Consider the following 20,921-nt stretch of genomic DNA (forward strand, 5'->3'; position numbering starts at 1 on the left):
TTGCACCTATATTTTGTGACTTTTCAAAGATTTTTCTCCAGAATTCTGGCATGAAAGCTTTGATTAATTAGACCCATTCAATATAATTTTTACGATAGCTAACCTTACCCATTCATTGGATGGCAGTACAAGAAAAAGTTCTTACATTTGATGGTATCACCTATTTAGCAAAAATAATTGCAAACACACAAAGAAAATCAACACTGAAAAGAATGTATTGTCCTGATGAAAAATGATGAAAAGGTACAAATAGCTATTCACTTGAGTCAGTCATTGTTCTGCTTTTAGTAATTGTAGAATTAAAAGCTTTTGGGTTACATAACAATAAAAAAAAAATAAAAAAAATATAAAGGCGTCTGCACAATATGTAATTAATACTTCCTCTTAAAAAAACACCGAACGAGAACATTTAAACAAAAATATACACATATATATATATATAGAGAGAGAGAGAGAGTGAGAGAGTGAGAGAGAGAGAGACGAAGATAAAGCTTCACAAAGAAGGTTGATGTTTGCTACACTTCACATGAACAATAGAAGCATTTTATCTCATAATAAGCTTTATGTTTTATAACCTATAAAAGAAAAAATGTCAAAATAAACCAAAGTATAAAATATATTCAAAACTGTTTTGATCGCAGTTTCTCCATTTATTAAAGGAAAAAATGCAATAAATGTTATAGTAGTTTGAGTTTTTCTAGATTTTAGCTTTTATAGTCAATACTCTCTACAATAGCCCTGTTTTTTTTTTGTAAGATCCATCCTTAGAATAACCAAAATGTTATATGTATATTTATTATAGATGTTGATGGTTGAATGCAGCCTTCTTGTTTTGAGGCCTGATAGAAATCCTGGTTTTCGGACATAAAGGCCGGGGTCACACTTGCGAGTGCAATGTGAGAAGCTTGCACGAGTCTCGACTCAATAACCAGCACTGCCGCCGGCACTCAGGACCGGAGCGTGCAGCTGCATGTATTTCTGTGGAGCTGAACTCTCAGGTCCCGAGTGCCGGCGGCAGTGCCGGTATTGAGGCGACTCATGCGAGTTTCTCGCATAGCACTCGAAAGTGTGACCCCGGCCTAAGAGATCAAAAAGTAAGACCATATCTTAGCAACATGCTATCGCTTCATTACAGAGAAGAATACCTCTTTGATCACTTTAGCTACCAGCCTGCTTTGCCCAGTGCCAGCTCAGAGAGGTCCCGGACTGCTCCTGCCAACCATTCTGCTGCTTCACAACAATGAAGCAGCTCTTCCTCTTCCAAGCTGCTCTGTCGTTGTGACGTGACTACCATCATGCTAGTTGACAGAGGGCTCCCTGCAGTTAGGAAGCTGGGAGCCGGCTGTCAATCATCCACAGTCAAGCTCTAGCAACAGAGCAGAGTGGAAGAAAAGCCGCTGCTTTGTCGATGTGATGTCAGCGGAAGCCACAGAAATGCCAGCAAGAGTAGTGTGTGACCACTCTGTGCTGGAAAATATCTGCGCTGGGCAGATGAGACAGGTAGTTAGCAACAATCTGCCTGTTATTTCTTAGACGCATAGTAAAAAAACTCACATAATTCCAGATAAGTCCTTTAAATGTTTGACAATGGCATGTTGCACTGAGCACCTGTACTTGGTTTGAATAGTCATTGGGTGCTGACAGACTCTCTAAAAGCACTCTGTTTGATGGAGCTAAGCTACAATACCATGCACAATCCATGTGCTCTACACGGTTATTTTTCTTTTAATTGTGAACTTTCTGCTCAATATTACACTTATGAACTCGTTTCGCCCCCCAAAGAAGCAGGGTGGCGAAACGCGCGTTGGGGCACGAGGTCCGTGACTTTGGCAGTGACACTTTCTTTGGACAGGCAAAACAACCAGGTAATAAGCTGACTATATATTATATTGTATCCGTGCACTCAGGATGCCCAATTTAGGACTGCTATATGTGGAGGCAGTTGTATACCCTTTGGGAAGCTAGCTGCCACTGATTACACACAGAGTCGATTGGTATGTGCATAGTAAGGATTTAAGCAGTATTTTTTGATATTTGGCAGATGGTTTTGTGTTTGCATATGTCCTTTTATGATAATGAATGAAAATTTTGATTTTCTGTGACTTAACACTAATGTGACAGATGTTACAGCACCATCTAGTGGTAAATTTTGATATTTTATGAAATGCACTGATATGCACTAAGCACTTTAGCTTTAAGTAAAATATTTGTTACATTATTTATTCATCAGATATAATAATCTGCCAAAGTCTATGCAATATGTGGACCTCTTTTTTTCCAGTGACCTTTTTCTTAAAAAATCTTTGATACTTTGTGGAATAAATTAATAAAAATTAACAGTTTTATAATAAAAAATGGATCTGTGATCACTTCTTATATATTTTTTGAGCCCTATCAAGTGATGCTCAAAAAATAAGCTTTTTTGAATTTGTATTTAAAGAAGTGTTGCCCAAGGTGAATGGGCTTTTTTTGAAATTTAGTGGACTAGTTTCGTTTTATCAATCAGAATCCTGTAATGTGGAAAGCAAGGTTTCTCAGTAAAGGGTTTTCTAAAAAAAAAATTCTATTCTGCTGCAGGAGTTGGAAGTTTTGCAGCTGTCAGAGAATTACAAATCTGTTTGCAAAAATGTTTAAGTTTATAACAACAAATTGGAAAATCCCCATTCATTAAAGGAGTTGTCCAGTCTAAAATAAGAAGTCTCCAATCACTCTTTGTGATTGCAGACGTGTGAATCCTCCCAACGCATGCACTGGGTGCTGTGAGGATCACTGTTCTCTGTCCCAGGTACAGCGGTCAAATATATAATATGCTGTAATAACAGTATACTCTTTTAAACCCCGCCCTTCCCAGGAGCTGTTTTATGATCAGACTATGTCCCTGTACCAGAGGCGTAGCTAGGGTTTCAACTTAGGGGGGGGGCGAAACATCTGAGTGGGCCCCTAACCAGTTAACCCTGATTACAGTTACGGTTGCGCACTCTTATTGTGAATATAGTGGAAACTCAGAATATGACCGCTCTGTTATTGAAAATAAATCTATATACAAAAACGAACATTGATTTTACCGCCATATTGTGACGATATGCAACTTTGATGGTCGCAATACTCTGAGTGCCCCTATAACAATACAGTAATGCTTAAGTGCCCACTTTACATTTAATAATGTCCCCTAAGTTCCCTCATGTACTGCTCCATTATACACAGTATGGTGAGCTCAAAGCTTCCATATACACAGTATAAGGCCCCCACAGCTCCCCTATACACAGTATGATGATTCTATAACTCCCCGATACACCGTATGATGTTCTCACTGCTCCTCTTTAAACAGTATAATGCTGACAGAGCTCCACTATAGAAAGTATAATGCCCCCCAGAGCTCCCCTATATACAGTGTAATGGGCCAACAGCTCCCATATGCACAATATGCCTTCACAGTTCCCTTATACACAGTATGATGGGCCCCCAGCTCCCTTATACACAGTATGATGGGCCCGCAGCTCCCTTATACACAGTATGATGGGCCCCCAGCTCCCTTATACACAGTATGATGGGCCCGCAGCTCCCTTATACACAGTATGATGGGCCCGCAGCTTCCTTATACACAGTATGATGGGCCCACAGCTCCCATATGCACAGTATGATGGGCCCGCAGCTCCCTTATACACAGTATGATGGGCCCGCAGCTTCCTTATACACAGTATGATGGGCCCACAGCTCCCTTATACACAGTATGATGGGCCCACAGCTTCCTTATACACAGTATGATGGGCCCACAGTTCCCTTATACACAGTATGATGGGCCCACAGCTTCCTTAAACACAGTATGATGGGCCCACAGCTCCCTTATACACAGTATGATGGGCCCACAGCTTCCTTATACACAGTATGATGGACCCGCAGCTCCCTTATACACAGTATGATGGGCCCGCAGCTCCCTTATCACAGTATGATGGGCCCGCAGCTCCCTTATACACAGTATGATGGGCCCACAGCTTCCTTATACACAGTATGATGGGCCCACAGCTCCCTTATCACAGTATGATGGGACCGCAGCTAACGTATACACAGTATGATGGGCCCACAGCTTCCTTATACACAGTATGATGGGCCCGCAGCTCCCTTATCACAGTATGATGGGACCACAGCTAACGTATACACAGTATAATGGGCCCACAGCTTCCTTATACACAGTATGATGGGCCCACAGCTCCCTTATCACAGTATTATGGGCCCGCAGCTCCTGTATACACAGTATGATGAGCCCGCAGCTTCCTTATACACAGTATGATGGGCCCACAGCTCCCTTATACACAGTATGATGGGCCTGCAGCCCCTTTATACACAGTATGGTGGGCCTGCAGCTCCCTTATATAGTATGATGAGCCCGCAGCTCCTTTATACACAGTATGATGGGCCCGCAGCTCCCTTATACACAGTATGATGGGCCCGCAGCTCCCTTATCACAGTATGATGGGCCCGCAGCTAACGTATACACAGTATGATGAGCCCGCAACTCCCTTATACACAGTATGATGGACCCGCAGCTCCCTTATACACAGTATGATGGACCCGCAGCTCCCTTATACACAGTATGATGGGCCCGCAGCTCCCTTATACACAGTATGATGAGCCCGCAGCTCCCTTATACACAGTATGATGGGCCCGCAGCTCCCTTATACACAGTATGATGGGCCTGCAGCTCCCTTATACATAGTATGATGAGCCCGCAGCTCCCTTATACACAGTATGATGGGCCCACAGCTCCCTTATCACAGTATGATGGGACCGCAGCTAACGTATACACAGTATGATGGGCCCACAGCTTCCTTATACACAGTATGATGGGCCCGCAGCTCCCTTATCACAGTATGATGGGACCGCAGCTAACGTATACACAGTATAATGGGCCCACAGCTTCCTTATACACAGTATGATGGGCCCGCAGCTCCCTTATCACAGTATGATGGGCCCGCAGCTCCTGTATACACAGTATGATGAGCCCGCAGCTTCCTTATACACAGTATGATGGGCCCACAGCTCCCTTATACACAGTATGATGGGCCTGCAGCTCCCTTATACACAGTATGGTGGGCCTGCAGCTCCCTTATACATAGTATGATGAGCCCGCAGCTCCCTTATACACAGTATGATGGGCCCGCAGCTCCCTTATACACAGTATGATGGGCCCGCAGCTCCCTTATCACAGTATGATGGGCCCGCAGCTAACGTATACACAGTATGATGGGCCCGCAGCTCCCTTATACACAGTATGATGAGCCCGCAGCTCCCTTATACACAGTATGATGGGCCCGCAGCTCCCTTATACACAGTATGGTGGGCCTGCAGCTCCCTTATACATAGTATGATGAGCCCGTAGCTCCCTTATACACAGTATGATGAGCCCGCAGCTCCCTTATACACAGTATGATGGGCCCGCAGCTCCCTTATACACAGTATGATGGGCCCACAGCTCCCTTATACACAGTATGATGGGCCCGCAGCTTCCTTATACACAGTATGATGGGCCCGCAGCTCCCTTATACACAGTATGATGGGCCCGCAGCTCCCTGTCATGATTTGGCAGTCTGCAGTCACATAAAGTGACTGCAGACATTTATTCCAAGCCTTTATCAACTTTATAGTAATAAATTGCTTATTATTAAATTATTAAAGCACCACTCTAGCAGGGTTTTTTTCCACGGTTGGAGTGGTGCTTTAAGCGCAAGTCCCCTGCCCCAGTCATTTACTCATCCTCCGGCGTATTCACTATTTTGTGGCACTGCTGCAGTGCCGCGGCTTAAACTTGTGAGTGCAGCTTCTGACTGGCCAGAAGTTAGAAGCCATGTCACAAGCGCTCAATGTAAGACTATGAGGCTATGTGCACACGTTGCGGATTCGTGTGTGGATTTTTCCACACCGTTTTTGCAAAATCCACAGGTAAAATGTGCTGCGTTTTACATGCGGATTTACAGCGGATTTCCTGCGTTTTTTTGTGAGGATTTCGCCTGCATTTTTACACCTGCGGATTCCTATACAGGAGCAGGTGTAAAACGCTGTGGAATCCGCACAAAGAATTGACATGCTGTGAAAAATACAACGCAGCGTTTCCACGCGGTATTTTCCACACCATGGGCACTTTGGATTTGTTTTTCTATAGGTTTACATGGTACACCGCATGGAAAACTGCTGTGAATCTGCAGCGGCCAATCCGCACCGTGTGCACATAGCCTAAGAGTGAGAAAGAGGCCAGAACGAGGCTCCCATAGACTTACATTGATTAGTGACCTCTGCGCTGCTCCATGAAACACTGGAGCAGCGGACAGGCCACAAACTTTAAAAAGAACCTGAAGACCCACCTCTTCCGACAAGCCTACAACCTGTAGTAACCACCGATCAACCAAACCGCTGCATGACCAACTCTATCCTCACCTACTGTATTCTCACCCATCCCTTGTAGATTGTGAGCCTTTGCGGGCAGGGTCCTCTCTCCTCCTGTACCAGTTATGACTTGTATTATTTAAGATTATTGTACTTGTTTTTATTATGTATACCCCTCCTCACATGTAAAGCGCCATGGAATAAATGGCGCTATAACAATAAATAATAATAATAATAATAAACTGCAGGAGACGGAGCCGAGCGGAGACTAAATCAGATGAAAACGCCAGAAGGTGAGTATCAGACAGGAGGCAGGGGACGCGGATTTTCAGCACTGCTCCAGTAATGAAATAAAAAATAATGCTGGAGTGGTGCTGTAAATGTGATGCAGCTCTTGGTTACTGTATGTGGCTCCTTATACTAATACTCATAAAAGACCCAGGTGGTATGTATCAGAAGCCCCCTACCCTCCATCTCCAGCCTCCCCAGACAGCAAATATTACATGTGATGGATCACATATAATATCATAACAAAACATTATAATATTCAGCCCCCAGTGACCTGTCCCCCCCTCCCCCACTTCAGCCCCAATACCCCCATCAACTCACATCCACCCCCCCAGTGCCCTGTCCCACTTCACCCACCTTCAACCCCCACAACACCCCCATGGTCTCACATTTACCCCCCAGTGCCCTGTCTCCCCTTCCCCACAATACCCCCATGGTCTCACATCCACCCCCTCAGTACCCTGTCCCCCCTCACCCACTTTCAGCCCCCACAATACCCCAATGGTCTCACATTCACATCACAGTGACATACCTGAATTGAATAAACCTAATAAGTTCCATCCCCACTTACTGATAAAGTTTGCAGGCAGGACCAGGAAGTGTCTAGGTGAAATGCACGGTGTGGGCACTAGGACCCAGCGTGCCTGAGCCAATCCCAGCTTGCAGAGTGAAGAAACCTGCAGACGGGGAAAAGGTTCATGATCAGGTCAGACAGGCGAAACCATTCACTGCAGGAGGGAGACTGCAGCCGGACATTGTGCTAGCAGCGTGCAGAGTCTCCATCAGACGGGAGCAGACATTATACTGCTCTGCTCCTATGCGGTGTTCTGCCTCGTCAAAGAAGTGGCCCTGGCTCCCGGTGGGCCCCTTCATGTGACAGGGCCCCCTCTGCCCCCCAGTAGCTACGCTACTGCCCTGTACGGTCAGACACAGCCATTACACAGCAGGGGCACATTTATAAGATTATCTCAGCACAGGAACATTTTTTTTTTTAACACATCCAATTGTGGATTTTTTTATTCCAAGATCTGTTAATTAAAATGTACTTTGCTGGTGGGAAAACTCCTTTAATGTTAGTCTTTTCACTGTAACTGAAATATCTCTAGTCAATAGCAGAGTTGATCCTGAAGCTTTCCCATGCTGGGAAGACATTATATGATCGTCAGGTTCAATAAAAGCGACGGCACTGAATGTTATATAGATGATAAATGAAAAAACAGAAGCAGAGAGACCAGTAAATTGCTTCTGTCCTCTCAACATGACGTTCAGCTCTCACTGACAGTCAGAGACCAGATCGGCACCTGCTAAAATGCAGGAGCATTAAAACAGCAATATCAAAATATGTCGTTGCAGACTGAAAGACAGGAAATGCACAATTCACTGTCAAAAGACAGAGAGCAGTTGAGAGGATTAATCAAAAGATATTGACTGAAATTATCAGCAGCATAGGGGCACTCAGCTGTAATATGGTGAGTAAATTATGCAATCAATGCACTAGCATTACACTTACACTAACATAATTGATTATTCCTGGAGTTCTTACATATATAAGGTTGATGCAGGCTCGGACTGGCCCGCCGGAGAACAGGAGAATCCTCTGGTGGGTCCCCATGAAGCAATTGGCACTCCGCCTATATAGTTGGCACAATATATTTCATTCAACATGTACAAACGAGGGCATCATCTCAACATTCATTTAGCAAACTATCCATTTACTATTATATAGAAACATAGGCAAATTTGTGAATGAGGGTAGCTGAACAGTGGGACCCCTTAGTCAGTGTTACTGGTGGGCCCTTGGAACCCCAGTCCAACACTGGGTGGATGGTTGCCCCATAACACAATCTATCAAATATTTCCTTTGCATATTCAAGCGTACTAGTATTACCGCTCATTGAGCATGATCATTTAATTTACAACAAGATGTAATATAGAATTAGGCAGATTTATCACAAATGATGCAAAACGCTTTTTCATATTCAAAAGGATTTCAGAGACATAAGACCAGGGATATGATTGGGTTCTATGGTCAACTGCTACACTTCTATGTTATACCAGTTTATTCATCTCAAAGTTCATTGCTGATCATTTTCTCTACACTTAGAGAATATTTCTTTAAATGGTCAGGACTTAAATGGATTTTAGTGGAAATAATTATGCGCAAATGTATCTTTACAGAGAACGGACCTAGAAAAGCAAATTGCTCCTGGAGTACTTAACGACAATTAGTCTTTTCAGTGCTTACATGTATATTATTTCTACAGATGCACTAGCATATATAGGTCAAGCAGGAAATGAGCCTTGAAATTATATATAAGGATCTGCTACCATTTTTCTGCACCAATCATATATTTTAGAGGAAAAAATATGAATAATTTCAGCTCACCATTATGACGGCCGTTTCAGACGCTTCAGCACGGAAGTAGTTCAGTCCAGACTAAGCAGAGCTGTATCCAAGCAAAAAAAAGGGAGTGTATCCAGCGAGCATAGAAGGAACAGTGATAGGCGTTTATGCAAAGAACTTCTTAATATTTAATTAATCCAAAAATGTTACATGTACAGGCAAAGATTTAAACCCACACCCCTCTAAAACTACGTGTTTCGTCAGATGCGTTTTTCAAGTTGTTATTTGGCATATACTCCCTTTTTTTGCTTGAATCATATGTTTTGTGCATAGTTGAGTCACTTAGCCTTGTTTCCATTTTAAGGGTATGTCTTTTTGGCCATAATTCTTCGATGAAGACTACATTTGGACAGACTTCGCCGAACAGTCTATACAGGTGTAGCTGGGTTTAACTGATTGACAGGTATGAGCTGACAGTACTTCAGTACATACTCACATTTGGAAGGGAAGTAAGCATGTTGTGTTTTTCATCTGCTGCACCAAGTCTCCTACGCCAACCATTGTGTCTATGGTTATTAACGTTGCCCATGTCTTGCTGCTTCTTCAAAAGAGAATTAAAACCTCATCTTGAAACCCCAGTCTGCTTTGAAATCTCTGCTTGAGAGAGACTTTACTGATGAAGTGTAACTATCTTTTTTCTTGTTGCTGTGCTCAGATTTGACATGGCGAGATATGACATGAAACTGTCTTCAATAACCTCACCGTCGTAGCAGAGTCTGCTGAAAAACTGATGCTATTTTGAAGGCAAAGTGTGAACTAGATTTGTCTTTTTTTCGTTTACTTTACATTTTGTTAATTGATAAAAATAAACTATCAACAATTCTATTTTTTAAAGCATACTTGCTATCCAGTTTTTTGTAGTCTATACTTTATCTTTGCTCAGAAGACTTTTACTGGTATTGTACTCATTTTTGCAACATGGTCTTGAATTAATTTGTTAGGAAAATTACTTTTTTGGATGTACAAGATAAATCTTATTTTTAATCAATACCTCACATTCGTGGATGTATTTTGTAGCATGGTATCCCATAAAAAATGTTGAGTCTGTTACGAAACAAAAGGTTTCCTGACAAATCTACTGGGGTGTGCTTATTTATGCTCAGCATTTCATGAATATATATATATAGAGAGAGAGAGAGAGAGATGTTTTACTTTTTCACTTGATCCACTGCTTTCTTTGAGATATACAGTACAGACCAAAAGTTTGTACACACCTTCTCATTTAAAGATTTTTCTATATTCTCATGACTATGAAAATTGTACATTAACACTGAAGGCATCAAAACTATGAATTAACACATGTGCAATTATATACTTAACAAAAAAGTGTGAAACAACTGAAATTATGTCTTATATTCTAGGTTCTTCAAAGTAGCCACCTTTTGCTTTAAGGATTGCTTTGCACACTCTTGGCAGTCTCATATTTCCTCATAGATTGTAAGATGGGGGGCAGGACCCTCATTCCTCTTGGTATCTATTGTTTATGTGATTATTGCTATTCTGTAATGTATTTAAAGTGTCATTCCAGGGTTTAATCCTATCTGCCCTTTCATGTCAAGGGTTAACTTTGCTCTGCCTCATTCTGGGTTCAGGTTTGCTATTTAGCTCCTATGCATCCTGCTGGCAGTGTCAGCTATAGTTCTGCCTTCGGCATGTGAACCTGACTCTGGTAGCCCTTGATTTGTCCTGTTGTGATGCCTGGCTTGCCCCATGTCTGTTGACTTCTTCTGTCTGCCCTTTTCCCAGTGTTTCCCTGTTTGTCGGTTTGATTCTCTGGTTTCTGACTTGACTTGTATTCTGACTTGCTTCTGCCTTCTGACTTTGTCTTATCCGCTCCTGACCATTGCTGAACCACCTGGCTTGTTCCTGACCATGCGTACTTCTGATCCCTTTAGTACTTCTACCTCTGTTTTTTGACTCGGCTTGTCTGACCACTCTCTCGCCAATTGATGGCACCTGTGCTGCTGCTCTGTGGTGCTTCTCTGTGTACACAGTCTCACTTCTCTCTCAAGCTCCCTCTGGTGGAGGTTGTGCTATACTGCACCACAGCAGCATGACAAATAGTCTGTACAAGTCCCCTCTAAAATGTAAAGTGCAGGGAATATGTTGGCGCTATAGAAAAAAAATATTATTAATTAGGATATTATGAAAGGTCGAATTACAGCATGTGGACAGGTCACAAATCAGTCGTGAGGAGGCAAATTAAAGCACTGCTGCAGCAAAGCTAGTCCTGCGAAAGCCAGAGATAAATTTCAGAAATGTGCACTGACACAACATACTTTGGCAAGTAGATCTGGTACATCAAGGTATGTTTTTAAAAAACACTGTACAACCAAGTTCAACACGTGGACCATGCATGGAACGTGTTCACCAGCTTGCCGAGCTTTAAAGCTGCCACCAAGTTACACCCATTATTGCACAAAACCAGACCTGGTTGAAGGTTCAGAAGGGAGAGCAACTGACTGGTCTATTCTTTTATCCCCTTCAACAGCTTGGCTGCATTGTGAGCTTTATCATCTAAACAGATAAGATTTAGCAGAGCGTGCTGCCACTTCACCAAGGCAGTGTTGCATACCTCCTACCTGCGGAGTGATAGGGAGACTAGTTTCAGTGAGGAGGAGGTGGAGAGACAGGAACTGTAATACGAGGAGACTGAAACCCTGATGGAAGTTGGGACCGCTATTCTTGCTGTGGGTAAGATGTGTGGTGTCCCAGCCTCTGACTCTGTCCCAGACTCCACCAGGTTCAGTCAGTGTGCCATTAGGGAAATGTAACATCCCTGTTTACAAGAACTTGTCCACGTGTCTGTGGTAAAGTAGACCTTCCCTGTGACTGCATTGGCCAGAGCATGACTGATATTGTGTGACACTTGCTTATGTAAGGTGTTGACTGCACACCAGGAAAAATAATGTCGGATAAGAAATGAGTACCGTGGGGCTGCCACTGCCAAGAGGTCAGGGAAAGACTCAGTTCCCAAGAGCCAAAAAGGCAATATTTCCAGGACTAGCAATCTGGCAATGTGGGTGTTCAGAGTGGCCAGCATTGGGGTCATATGTCTCCTCTGACACTTGATGGTTGGAGGAAGGAGGACAAGGTTGAGGATTCAGAGGCCCAGCCTCTTGGCTACTGAGACTGGACTGTGTGGAAGACTTTGTGGTGCTGCTTGTCAACACACAAACACACTGGAGCCTTTGTCTGCCATCCAACCCACAACATCCTCACACTTGTCTGGGTTCATCAGTGGTGTAGCATGCACATTTTGACAGGAAGCTAGAAGGAGATTCAGTCACCTTCTGATCTGTAACATGGCCTTGGTGGGCACCACCACATCCACATACCTTAATGTCACCCTTTATCATATTGAATGCTTTATGCTTATGCTTTATGCTAATGCTTATGAAAAAAAAATGTTCTGGCCTTATTTTTGACAGGTACCCTCACAGAGGTGTTATATACAAATTCAATATATCTAGCAATGTGTTTTATTACACATGGCAACAGCAGACTCATGAAAATTACAGGTAAATATCCACGTCTGCGTATCACTGCAGGCTTTGCGCCAGTCGCACTACTGCTAGATAAAGATACACTATTTATTAAACCAACAGAAAATGGCTTTTTTTATATACCTCTTGCAATAACTGCAAAGTGTATTGTGATGTCCCCATCATGGCGTCTTTCAGCGTGTTTGATACAGACCCCTTGGGTTAATTTTTGAAAACCTTTGTACACTGTGCAAAGGTCAAATTTATACTCTCAATCTCTATATATTCTATTATTATAATTTGTTTATTGTGTTGCCTTTCTCATGGTCACTTTAAGTGTGTATCTGATAGTCTGATGTTGATTTTTGGTTGTGGAATTGGACATTTTGGTACATGAATGCATTAATATGCTCCATTAATATGCTCCACACAATTCTTCTGGTTTCATCCTTACATAGAATAATAATATGAGTAATGAAACATGCTCTATATATGCTGCTAGTTCAAAAATCTTACCGACACATGCCTTTATAAAGGGAAATTCGATATAATACATCTGTTAACATACGCAATATACTGCTCATATACGCAGCACCCCAGTATGTGGGTAGAACACCTGGGTACAAAATATATGTCTGACGATGAAACCAGTGGCCCTTCCCCTGTTACATCCTTCCCACTCTTCTGTCTAAGGAGGAAGAGCTGATGGCTCCTGATCACAACCTGCAGTTGCACAGACACAAGTCAGCAACCACATCCAATTTGTTGTCCCAGCGCAGCATTCAGTTGTCCCTTCTCAGCATATACATTAGATAGGGCATACATATTCGTTAGCACTTTACATTGTACGGTGCTGGACAAAGACCATTGCTGACTTTTCCAGGCTCCTAAATGAGACTTGTTTCTCTTTATTAAACTGTCGCTTCCAATACATTTTCTAAATTTGGGTCCTTGTAAAAAATGGTGGTGGGGTATTGGCCAACTTCTGTACATCTTAAGCATGTCTAAGAGACTGGACTAATACACTCCACAGACCTATTCAGGCCGCAAACTTACACATATCGGAACATAGTAATTGCCATGCTAAGGCCTTTACCTGAGCTCTGTAGCACTGCCTGTCACCTGAGTAATACACTCCACAGACCTCGACACTCTCTGGGACATATCCTGAAATTACTCCATTGTTGCTCAAAACCATGCAAAATATACATTCAGCCTGGTTGGGTAATTTCCAAAAGAAGTGCGTAGGCTTGTGCAGATTGGTCAATGGCACTGGTGGATCTTTCCCTTGAGGAGGTTGCTTCCAAGTAAAATGAGGCCTGTACATGTTCCTGACATGGGTTTCAGGCTTGACAGACTGACAATAGAGGCCCTCGCTTGCATACACTGTATTCAGAATTTAATTCTAATGATTTTGGTTTCTGGTAGAATCCAATTTCCTGACATTGATCATAGAGCTCCCCCAACTCCTGTATTATATTCAACTTACAGTGGCTTCACCCGCTATGACAGTTGTTTCATTGGTATCTACTGGAAAAAATGAACTGCTGAGCTTACAAAATGCAGGTTTCACAGCACCTGCTGGCCCTCTGAAAATGTGAACCTAGGACCGCATAATGACATGGAGGTGGAAGTGGTGGTGGTGGCTGGTGAAGACCAAAATTCATATGGGCATGTTTGAAATGACATTGTAAAGGGATGGGGAATATATATTCCACTATTTTGCTATTTGGTATGAGAGAGGGACCTCCCAAATGTAGGAGTGAGAGCCTCACGAATGTTAAAGGAAAAACTAAAGCCAAAACACTCCGTGTGAACAGATGCTAAGGGGGGAGGTATAATTTTTTTTCATTTTTTTTGTTTTATTTTGCATCATATACATGTAATTATGAAATAAAAAATATTTCCTACAATTTTTCCCTTTAAAAAAAAAACTTTGGTTTGGTTTAGTAGGTCTTTTTAAAAATCCATAAAATCGCAGCAATAGTCTGAGAACATTATTCCGAGATACCATATGTGAGTCAGAAAGGCATGTAGGCATCTTCTCCTTGTTGGTCCCATTTAGTTTTAGCTCTTTCCAATCAATTTCAGCTTTTTTTCCATGCCCCCAGACCAGTTCGTTGGGTCCAGAAGAAAAATATTCGGCTTTCCCATTGGCTTACATTAGATTTGTTACTCGGTAAATACACGGACATTACAAATTATTTGTGCCGATTTTCCCGAATCTGAATATTTCACTATTCGATCATCACTGATTGTTATAAAATAGAGATAAGCTCCACTTGCCACTTCAAACCCTCACAGTTTCAGTGGACTCCACTTGGACCATAAGTGACGGCATACCGTAACCGACAGCTAAGGCTACTGACTGGCTGCAATCGCAGTGAGCAGATGGACAGGACATCATCATTTCCATTGGAAGCCAATCAATGAGCTCAGCAGTCAGGTAACTGAATAGATTGGATGTTTCGACATACCATTGGCAGGGTTTGTGGAAAATAACACATTTTATTTTATAACAATTTCTTTCCTCTGGTGAGCTTTTATAAAGTGGTGAGTAACCCCTGTATTATTCTGGCCTATAAACATTTATTATTTTATGGAAGGGATGTAGATACTTCATGGACAAGTAAAGGAATATGAGTATGCAAGAGGAAATCTGAACAACAAAATATTGATGCTTAAAACCTAGTAACCGGAGTTTAATACCCATAATAAGCAAGTCTTAATGCCACAATCGTATTAAGAGTATTTGAGAACAAGATTATATAAAAGTAGAACAGTGAAATAGTATTTGCCTAATAGTGTGGATATTACAGGAGTCTCAACAGCTGCAAATCAGTGTTAAGTCAGTGAGCAGTTTGTTCTTGGCTTAATAACTGAATAAATGATAGGTTATATTATTTGGTGCGTTGTAAGTCAACTTATACAAAAACACTCGGTGGTTGCAAATTTTTATTTCAGCAGGCACAAATTTTGGTTTCAATAGATTTATTCAGCGAAGTTTCATACGTTTTTGTGCTACATGCAGATTAGCAATCCTGTCCATAAGGACCCATTGACACGTCTGTGATATAAATGGACAGAACGCGTATGCAACACAGATGGCATCCACGTGCTGTCCACTTTTTTTTGGTGGACCTATTCATTGAAACGTGCGAGTTCAGTCCACACGTTGGACCAAAGTAGGAAACATCTGCTTTTGTTTTTTAATAGACTATCGTCTTGCAAGATACTATAATGCATTTTTTTCTAAATGGGTAGCACATGAATAACAAAAACAGACATGAGGATGAAGCCATACAAAGTGTGAAATCTATGGCAAAAATACAATATATCAAAACATTCTGCATATTTGAAAACATCATTTCGCCATAGAAAATGCACCAATTTTTCCACAGTAATTATTTGCATCATATTGTACACTGTTACAGGTTTACTGCACAAAATTCTGCACTGAAATCAACAAAACTTATGCTATCTGTGAATCTATTCTTAGGGTGCTATAATTCAATAACAATGTGTAATAACAATTTAAGAATACATGGAAAGTGTCAGTGAACCAAGACAAAAAGACCTAAAGAGTTCCAGCTTCTCCTTCCCTTTGGCTACTTTCACACATCAGGTTTTCAGTGTCAGGCTAAATCCGGCTAATTTTCAAAAAAACGGATCAGGCGAATGTTGCCGCCGGATCAGGTTATTTCCCATAGACTTGTATTAGCGGTGGATTGTACCGGATGACATTGCATTTCGTCCAGTTTTCGCCAGATCCGGCAAATCTGCCGCTTCCGGTTTTTTTAAAAAGCGTCCATAGCAACGTTTTTTGTCTCCGGCGAAAAAGCCTGAAGCACCGAATCTGGCTGTTTCCTAGAATGAAAGCCTATGGGAGCCGGAAGGTGCCGGATCCGTAAAAAAGGCGGATCCGGCTGCCTGATCCGTTTTTTTAAACTGAGCATGCTCCAAATTTTTTTTTATCCAATAATCTAGATAGGCTAGCCGGATCCGTCGCATCAGTTTTTCACAATCTGCGCCGGATCCAGTTTATCCAACATTTGCCGGATTTAGCCTGACACTGAAAACCTGATGTGTGAAAGTAGCCTTAATCTGATATGTCTTTGATAGATGTGCAATTATCAGACATCACTTCAAATATTAAATTCTTATGTTACTATTTATAGCAAAATAGCTACATTGTATATAAATAATAGAAGAAAACTCCTGTGTCTTTACAATGCACTGTATAAAGAGTTGTTAGTATGTAATGTAAGTCAAGAAATTTACTGTAGGAAGTGCAAAAAAAAGCTGCAGGTGCACCCAAGGCCTACAGGTCGCCAAAAAACATCATTCCGGTCATGGTGTAAGATAATTGGGCAGAGGCCTGCTGCGTATTTTGCACTAGAATCTGGGTGAGCTAGGTTACACAGCATTTGGCATAATGTAAAATATATTTTCACAATTTGCTGCAGATTATGCATGATTTGTCTAAAGTACATGCTTAACCCCTTAACAACCTATGATATGTATATCAGTCATAGGTTACCTCTCCCTCTTTCGTGCGGGCACTGGCGCTGAGCCCTCACCTTTTTTGGCACATGACAGCTGATTTGATTTGTGCCCCTAACAGCCGCTGGTTGAATCACGATCCACCTGCAGCTGTTAGGCCATGTGCACATGCTGCGGATTCCATTGCGGAATTTTCCGCAGCAATTTTGATAAATCCGCAGTGCAAAACCGGTGGTTTTTACTGCGGATTTATCGCAGTTTTTAGTGCAGTTTCTGCTGCGGTTTTCACCTTCAGTTTCCTATTGGAGCAGGTGAAAAACCGCTGCAGATTCCGCACAGAGAATTGACATGCTGCGGAAAATAAACCGCTGCGTTTCCGTGTTTTTTTCCGCAGCATGTGCACTGCGGATTTCATTTCCCATAGCTTTACATGGTACTGTAAATGCATGGGAAACTGCTGCGGATCCGCAGCAAAATCCGCAGCGTGTGCACATACCCTTAAATAGTTAAATGCCGCTGTTGATCTCTGACAGCTGCATTTAACTTGCACAAACTGGATGCACAACTTAGTTCCGCCCATCAGCGCCCCGGTCACATGATCGAGGAGCGCCGATGGGTTGGCATGACAACCCGGGATCTGCAGGAAACTCCTGTGGTTGTCATTGCCGAACTGCTATTAGCGCCAACAAGTGGCCGGCGCTCATAGCAGATGAGCATTTTTGGAACCCTGCTATGTGTATAACACAAGTGATCAGAAGATTGCAGCTTCTAGTCTCCCATGGAGACTATTGAAGTAAGAAAAAAAAAAGTTTTTAAAAATATAAAAGTTCAAATCACCCCCCTTTTGCACCATACAAAATAAAACAATTAAAAACAAAGGATACACATATTTGGTATCGCTGAGTATAGAAATGCGCATTCTATCAAGATATAGAAGGAAGTAATCTGATCGGTAAATGGCGTAACGAGAAAATAATCAAAATGCCGGAACTACTTTTTTTGGTTGCTACAACATTGCAATAAAATGCAATAACAGGTGATCAAAACATTGTATCTATCCCAAAATGGTATCAATAAAATCATCAGATTGGTGGGCAAAAAATAAGCCCTCAGGCAGACCCAGATCTCTGAAAAATGGAAATGCTACGGGTCTCTAAAAATCGTAAAAAAAAAATATCGCTCTGGGAAAAAGGGAGCAAAAATGGAAATGCAAAAACGGAAATACCCCTGGTCTTTAAGGAGTTAATAAAAATTAGATTTATATACCAAAAACACAGCAAAAATGCATTAAAATGTATTGCTTTTTTTACAGTGTTTTTGTATATTCTCATTGCATTCTATGGGTGAAAAAAGTTGCAAAAGTGCTGAAAGAATTGACATGGTGCATATTACTACAAAACACTCCATAGGTCAAACTCAGTCAGGAAAAAAATGTGTGTGCATGAGATTTTTTAAATCTCAGAACTTTTGCAGGTACTGTAAAACACGGACTCTTTTCTGCCCCCCAAAAAAACCACTGCAAAAAATGCTGCCTTGCTGGGCTTGTTCATACACTGCATTTTTGCGTAAAAAAACACAACATTTTACTGTACCAGCAAAGAGAATGAGATTTCTGAAATCTCATGCACACGATGCTTACGTTTTCTTTGCAGATTTGAACCCATAAAACATTTTCTTTTTTCAGATATGCAGCATGTTAATTCTTTCAGCAGTTCTTGCAGTGTTTTTTTCGCCCATTCAAATGAATGGGAACAAAAGCTCATGTAAAAACTCATCAAAAAGTATTTTTCCTGCCAGCACTCTGGTTATTGTTGCAGAAAAATATGCTGCAAATATTCAACATGTGAACATAGAATAAAACTTGTGATCTCGGTTGTCTATATTAGCTTTATTTCACACAAATCATTCACACCTTAGGCCCCTTTTACACGTCAGTTTTTTGCTATCAGTCGCAATCCGTCAAATTTTGAAAAAAAAACGCATCCGGCGACTCATGCCGCCGGATCCGTTTTTTTTCTCATAGACTTGTATTAGCGATGGATTGCGACAGATGGCCTCACATTTCATCCGTCGTTCACCGGATCCGTAGAAAATTGTTTGTCCAGCGGCCAAAGACAATGGACAAAGTAACGGTTTTTGTGTACACCGAAAAATCGGATAGAGACGGATCCGTCACCATCCGTCGTTTGCTCAAATGGAAGCCTATGGGCGCCGGATCCGTCAAATGACAGAATCCGGCGACGGATTCCGTTTTTTTTAACTGAGCATGCTTCGATCCAATTAGCCAGATCCGCTAGTCTGGTCCATCTAAAAAATGAATCCATCGCATCAATTTTTCACAATCTGCGACAAATCCGTCAATAAAGCAGATTGTGACTGATGGCAAAAAACTGATGTGTGAAAGGTGCCTTACCCAGGTCACTAATTAGTAATTCATCAGTTCACTTTCATAGCAATAGGTTTAGCCATTTCAAACACATTATTACACAACTCTTGATGTCTAAAATGTCAATGCACTTTTAAAAATATTTATTTTAAAATTGGAAGAAAGCAAAAAAAAATCTCAAAATGTTACCTAACTTCAATATAAGCAAAATCCAATATGGCAAAATCCTGGGATTTTAGAACATCTTGCAAAACCACTAAAACATTACTTGTTCTACTGTATATACCGTATTTTCCGGCGTATAAGACGACTGGGCGTATAAGATGACCCCCCAACTTTACCAGTTAAAATATAAAATCTTCTTAAAAGTCGGGGGTCTTCTTATACACCCTATGTAGTCTTATAGGGCCGGTGAATATGTGCCTTTTTGGGGGGGGGGAGTGATCCTGATGACGACGAGGGGGCGTCTCACAGGAAAGTGAGTATCCCCCATTACCTTATCGTAGCGCTGCAGCGTGGGGGTCTCAGTGCTGGGAGCGGCGGCTGCTGTGCTGTGGTGCGGCGGCTCCTCTTCTGCAGTGTGGGGCCTCTGTGCTGTGGGGTGGCGGCGGCGTATCTTTATGCAGTCGGGGCTCCTCCGGCATCTCCTTAAAGCCTGGAGGCCCCACCGGCAACTCCATCGGTGCAATGCAGCGGCCATTTTCCCGGAGGCCAGTCACCGCATTGTACCAATGGAGTTGCCGGCGGGGCCTCCAGGCTTTAAGGAGATGCCGGAGCCCCGACTGCATGAAGATACGCCGCCGCCGCCGCCCCAGAGGCCCCACACTGCAGAAGAGGAGCCGCCGCCGCCGCCCCACAAGCACAGCCGCCGCCGCTCCCAGCACAGAGACCCCACGCTGCAGCGCTACAATCAGGTAATGGGGGATAGTCCACGCACTTTCCTGTGAGACGCCCCCTCGTCGTCATCAGGACCACTCCCCCCCCCACCCACCATATACACCGGCGTACAAGGCGATACCCGGCATATAAGACGACCCCCGACTTTTAAGAAGATTTTCAGGGGTTAAAAAGTCGTCTTATACGCCGAAAAATACGGTATATATATATACACTCACTGGCCACTTTATTAGGTACACCTGTCCAACTTCTTGTTAACACTTAATTTCTAATCAGCCAATCACATGGCGGCAACTCAGTGCATTTAGGCATGTAGACATGGTCAAGACAATCTCCTGCAGTTCAAACCGAGCATCAGTATGGGGAAGAAAGGTGATTTGAGTGCCTTTGAACGTGGCATGGTTGTTGGTGCCAGAAGGGCTGGTCTGAGTATTTCAGAAACTGCTGATCTACTGGGATTTTCACGCACAACCATCTCTAGGGTTTACAGAGAATGGTCCGAAAAAGAAAAAAAATCCAGTGAGCGGCAGTTCTGTGGGCGGAAATGCCTTGTTGATGCCAGAGGTCAGAGGAGAATGGG

The 20,921-nt window shown here is 42.4% G+C and overlaps 1 protein-coding gene across 2 annotated transcripts in view; it reads right to left on the reverse strand.

Moving 5' to 3' along the window:
• LRRC20 (leucine rich repeat containing 20) overlaps window positions 1-20,921 on the reverse strand; it is an 831,027-nt gene that overhangs the window by 156,834 nt on the left and 653,272 nt on the right. Inside the window, exon 5 of one of the 2 annotated variants that reach the window (XM_077259153.1) lies at window positions 9,053-9,113. The exons of the other annotated variant lie outside the window; for it this stretch is intronic. Within the exon in view, the coding sequence (XP_077115268.1) occupies window positions 9,094-9,113 (20 nt within the window). The 3' untranslated portion in view covers window positions 9,053-9,093. The remainder of the gene's footprint in view (window positions 1-9,052; window positions 9,114-20,921) is intronic. 2 annotated transcript variants of the gene reach the window in all.

The sequence above is a fragment of the Ranitomeya variabilis genome, chromosome 4 (assembly GCF_051348905.1).
Source record: "Ranitomeya variabilis isolate aRanVar5 chromosome 4, aRanVar5.hap1, whole genome shotgun sequence".
NCBI classification, from domain to species: Eukaryota; Metazoa; Chordata; class Amphibia; order Anura; family Dendrobatidae; genus Ranitomeya; species Ranitomeya variabilis.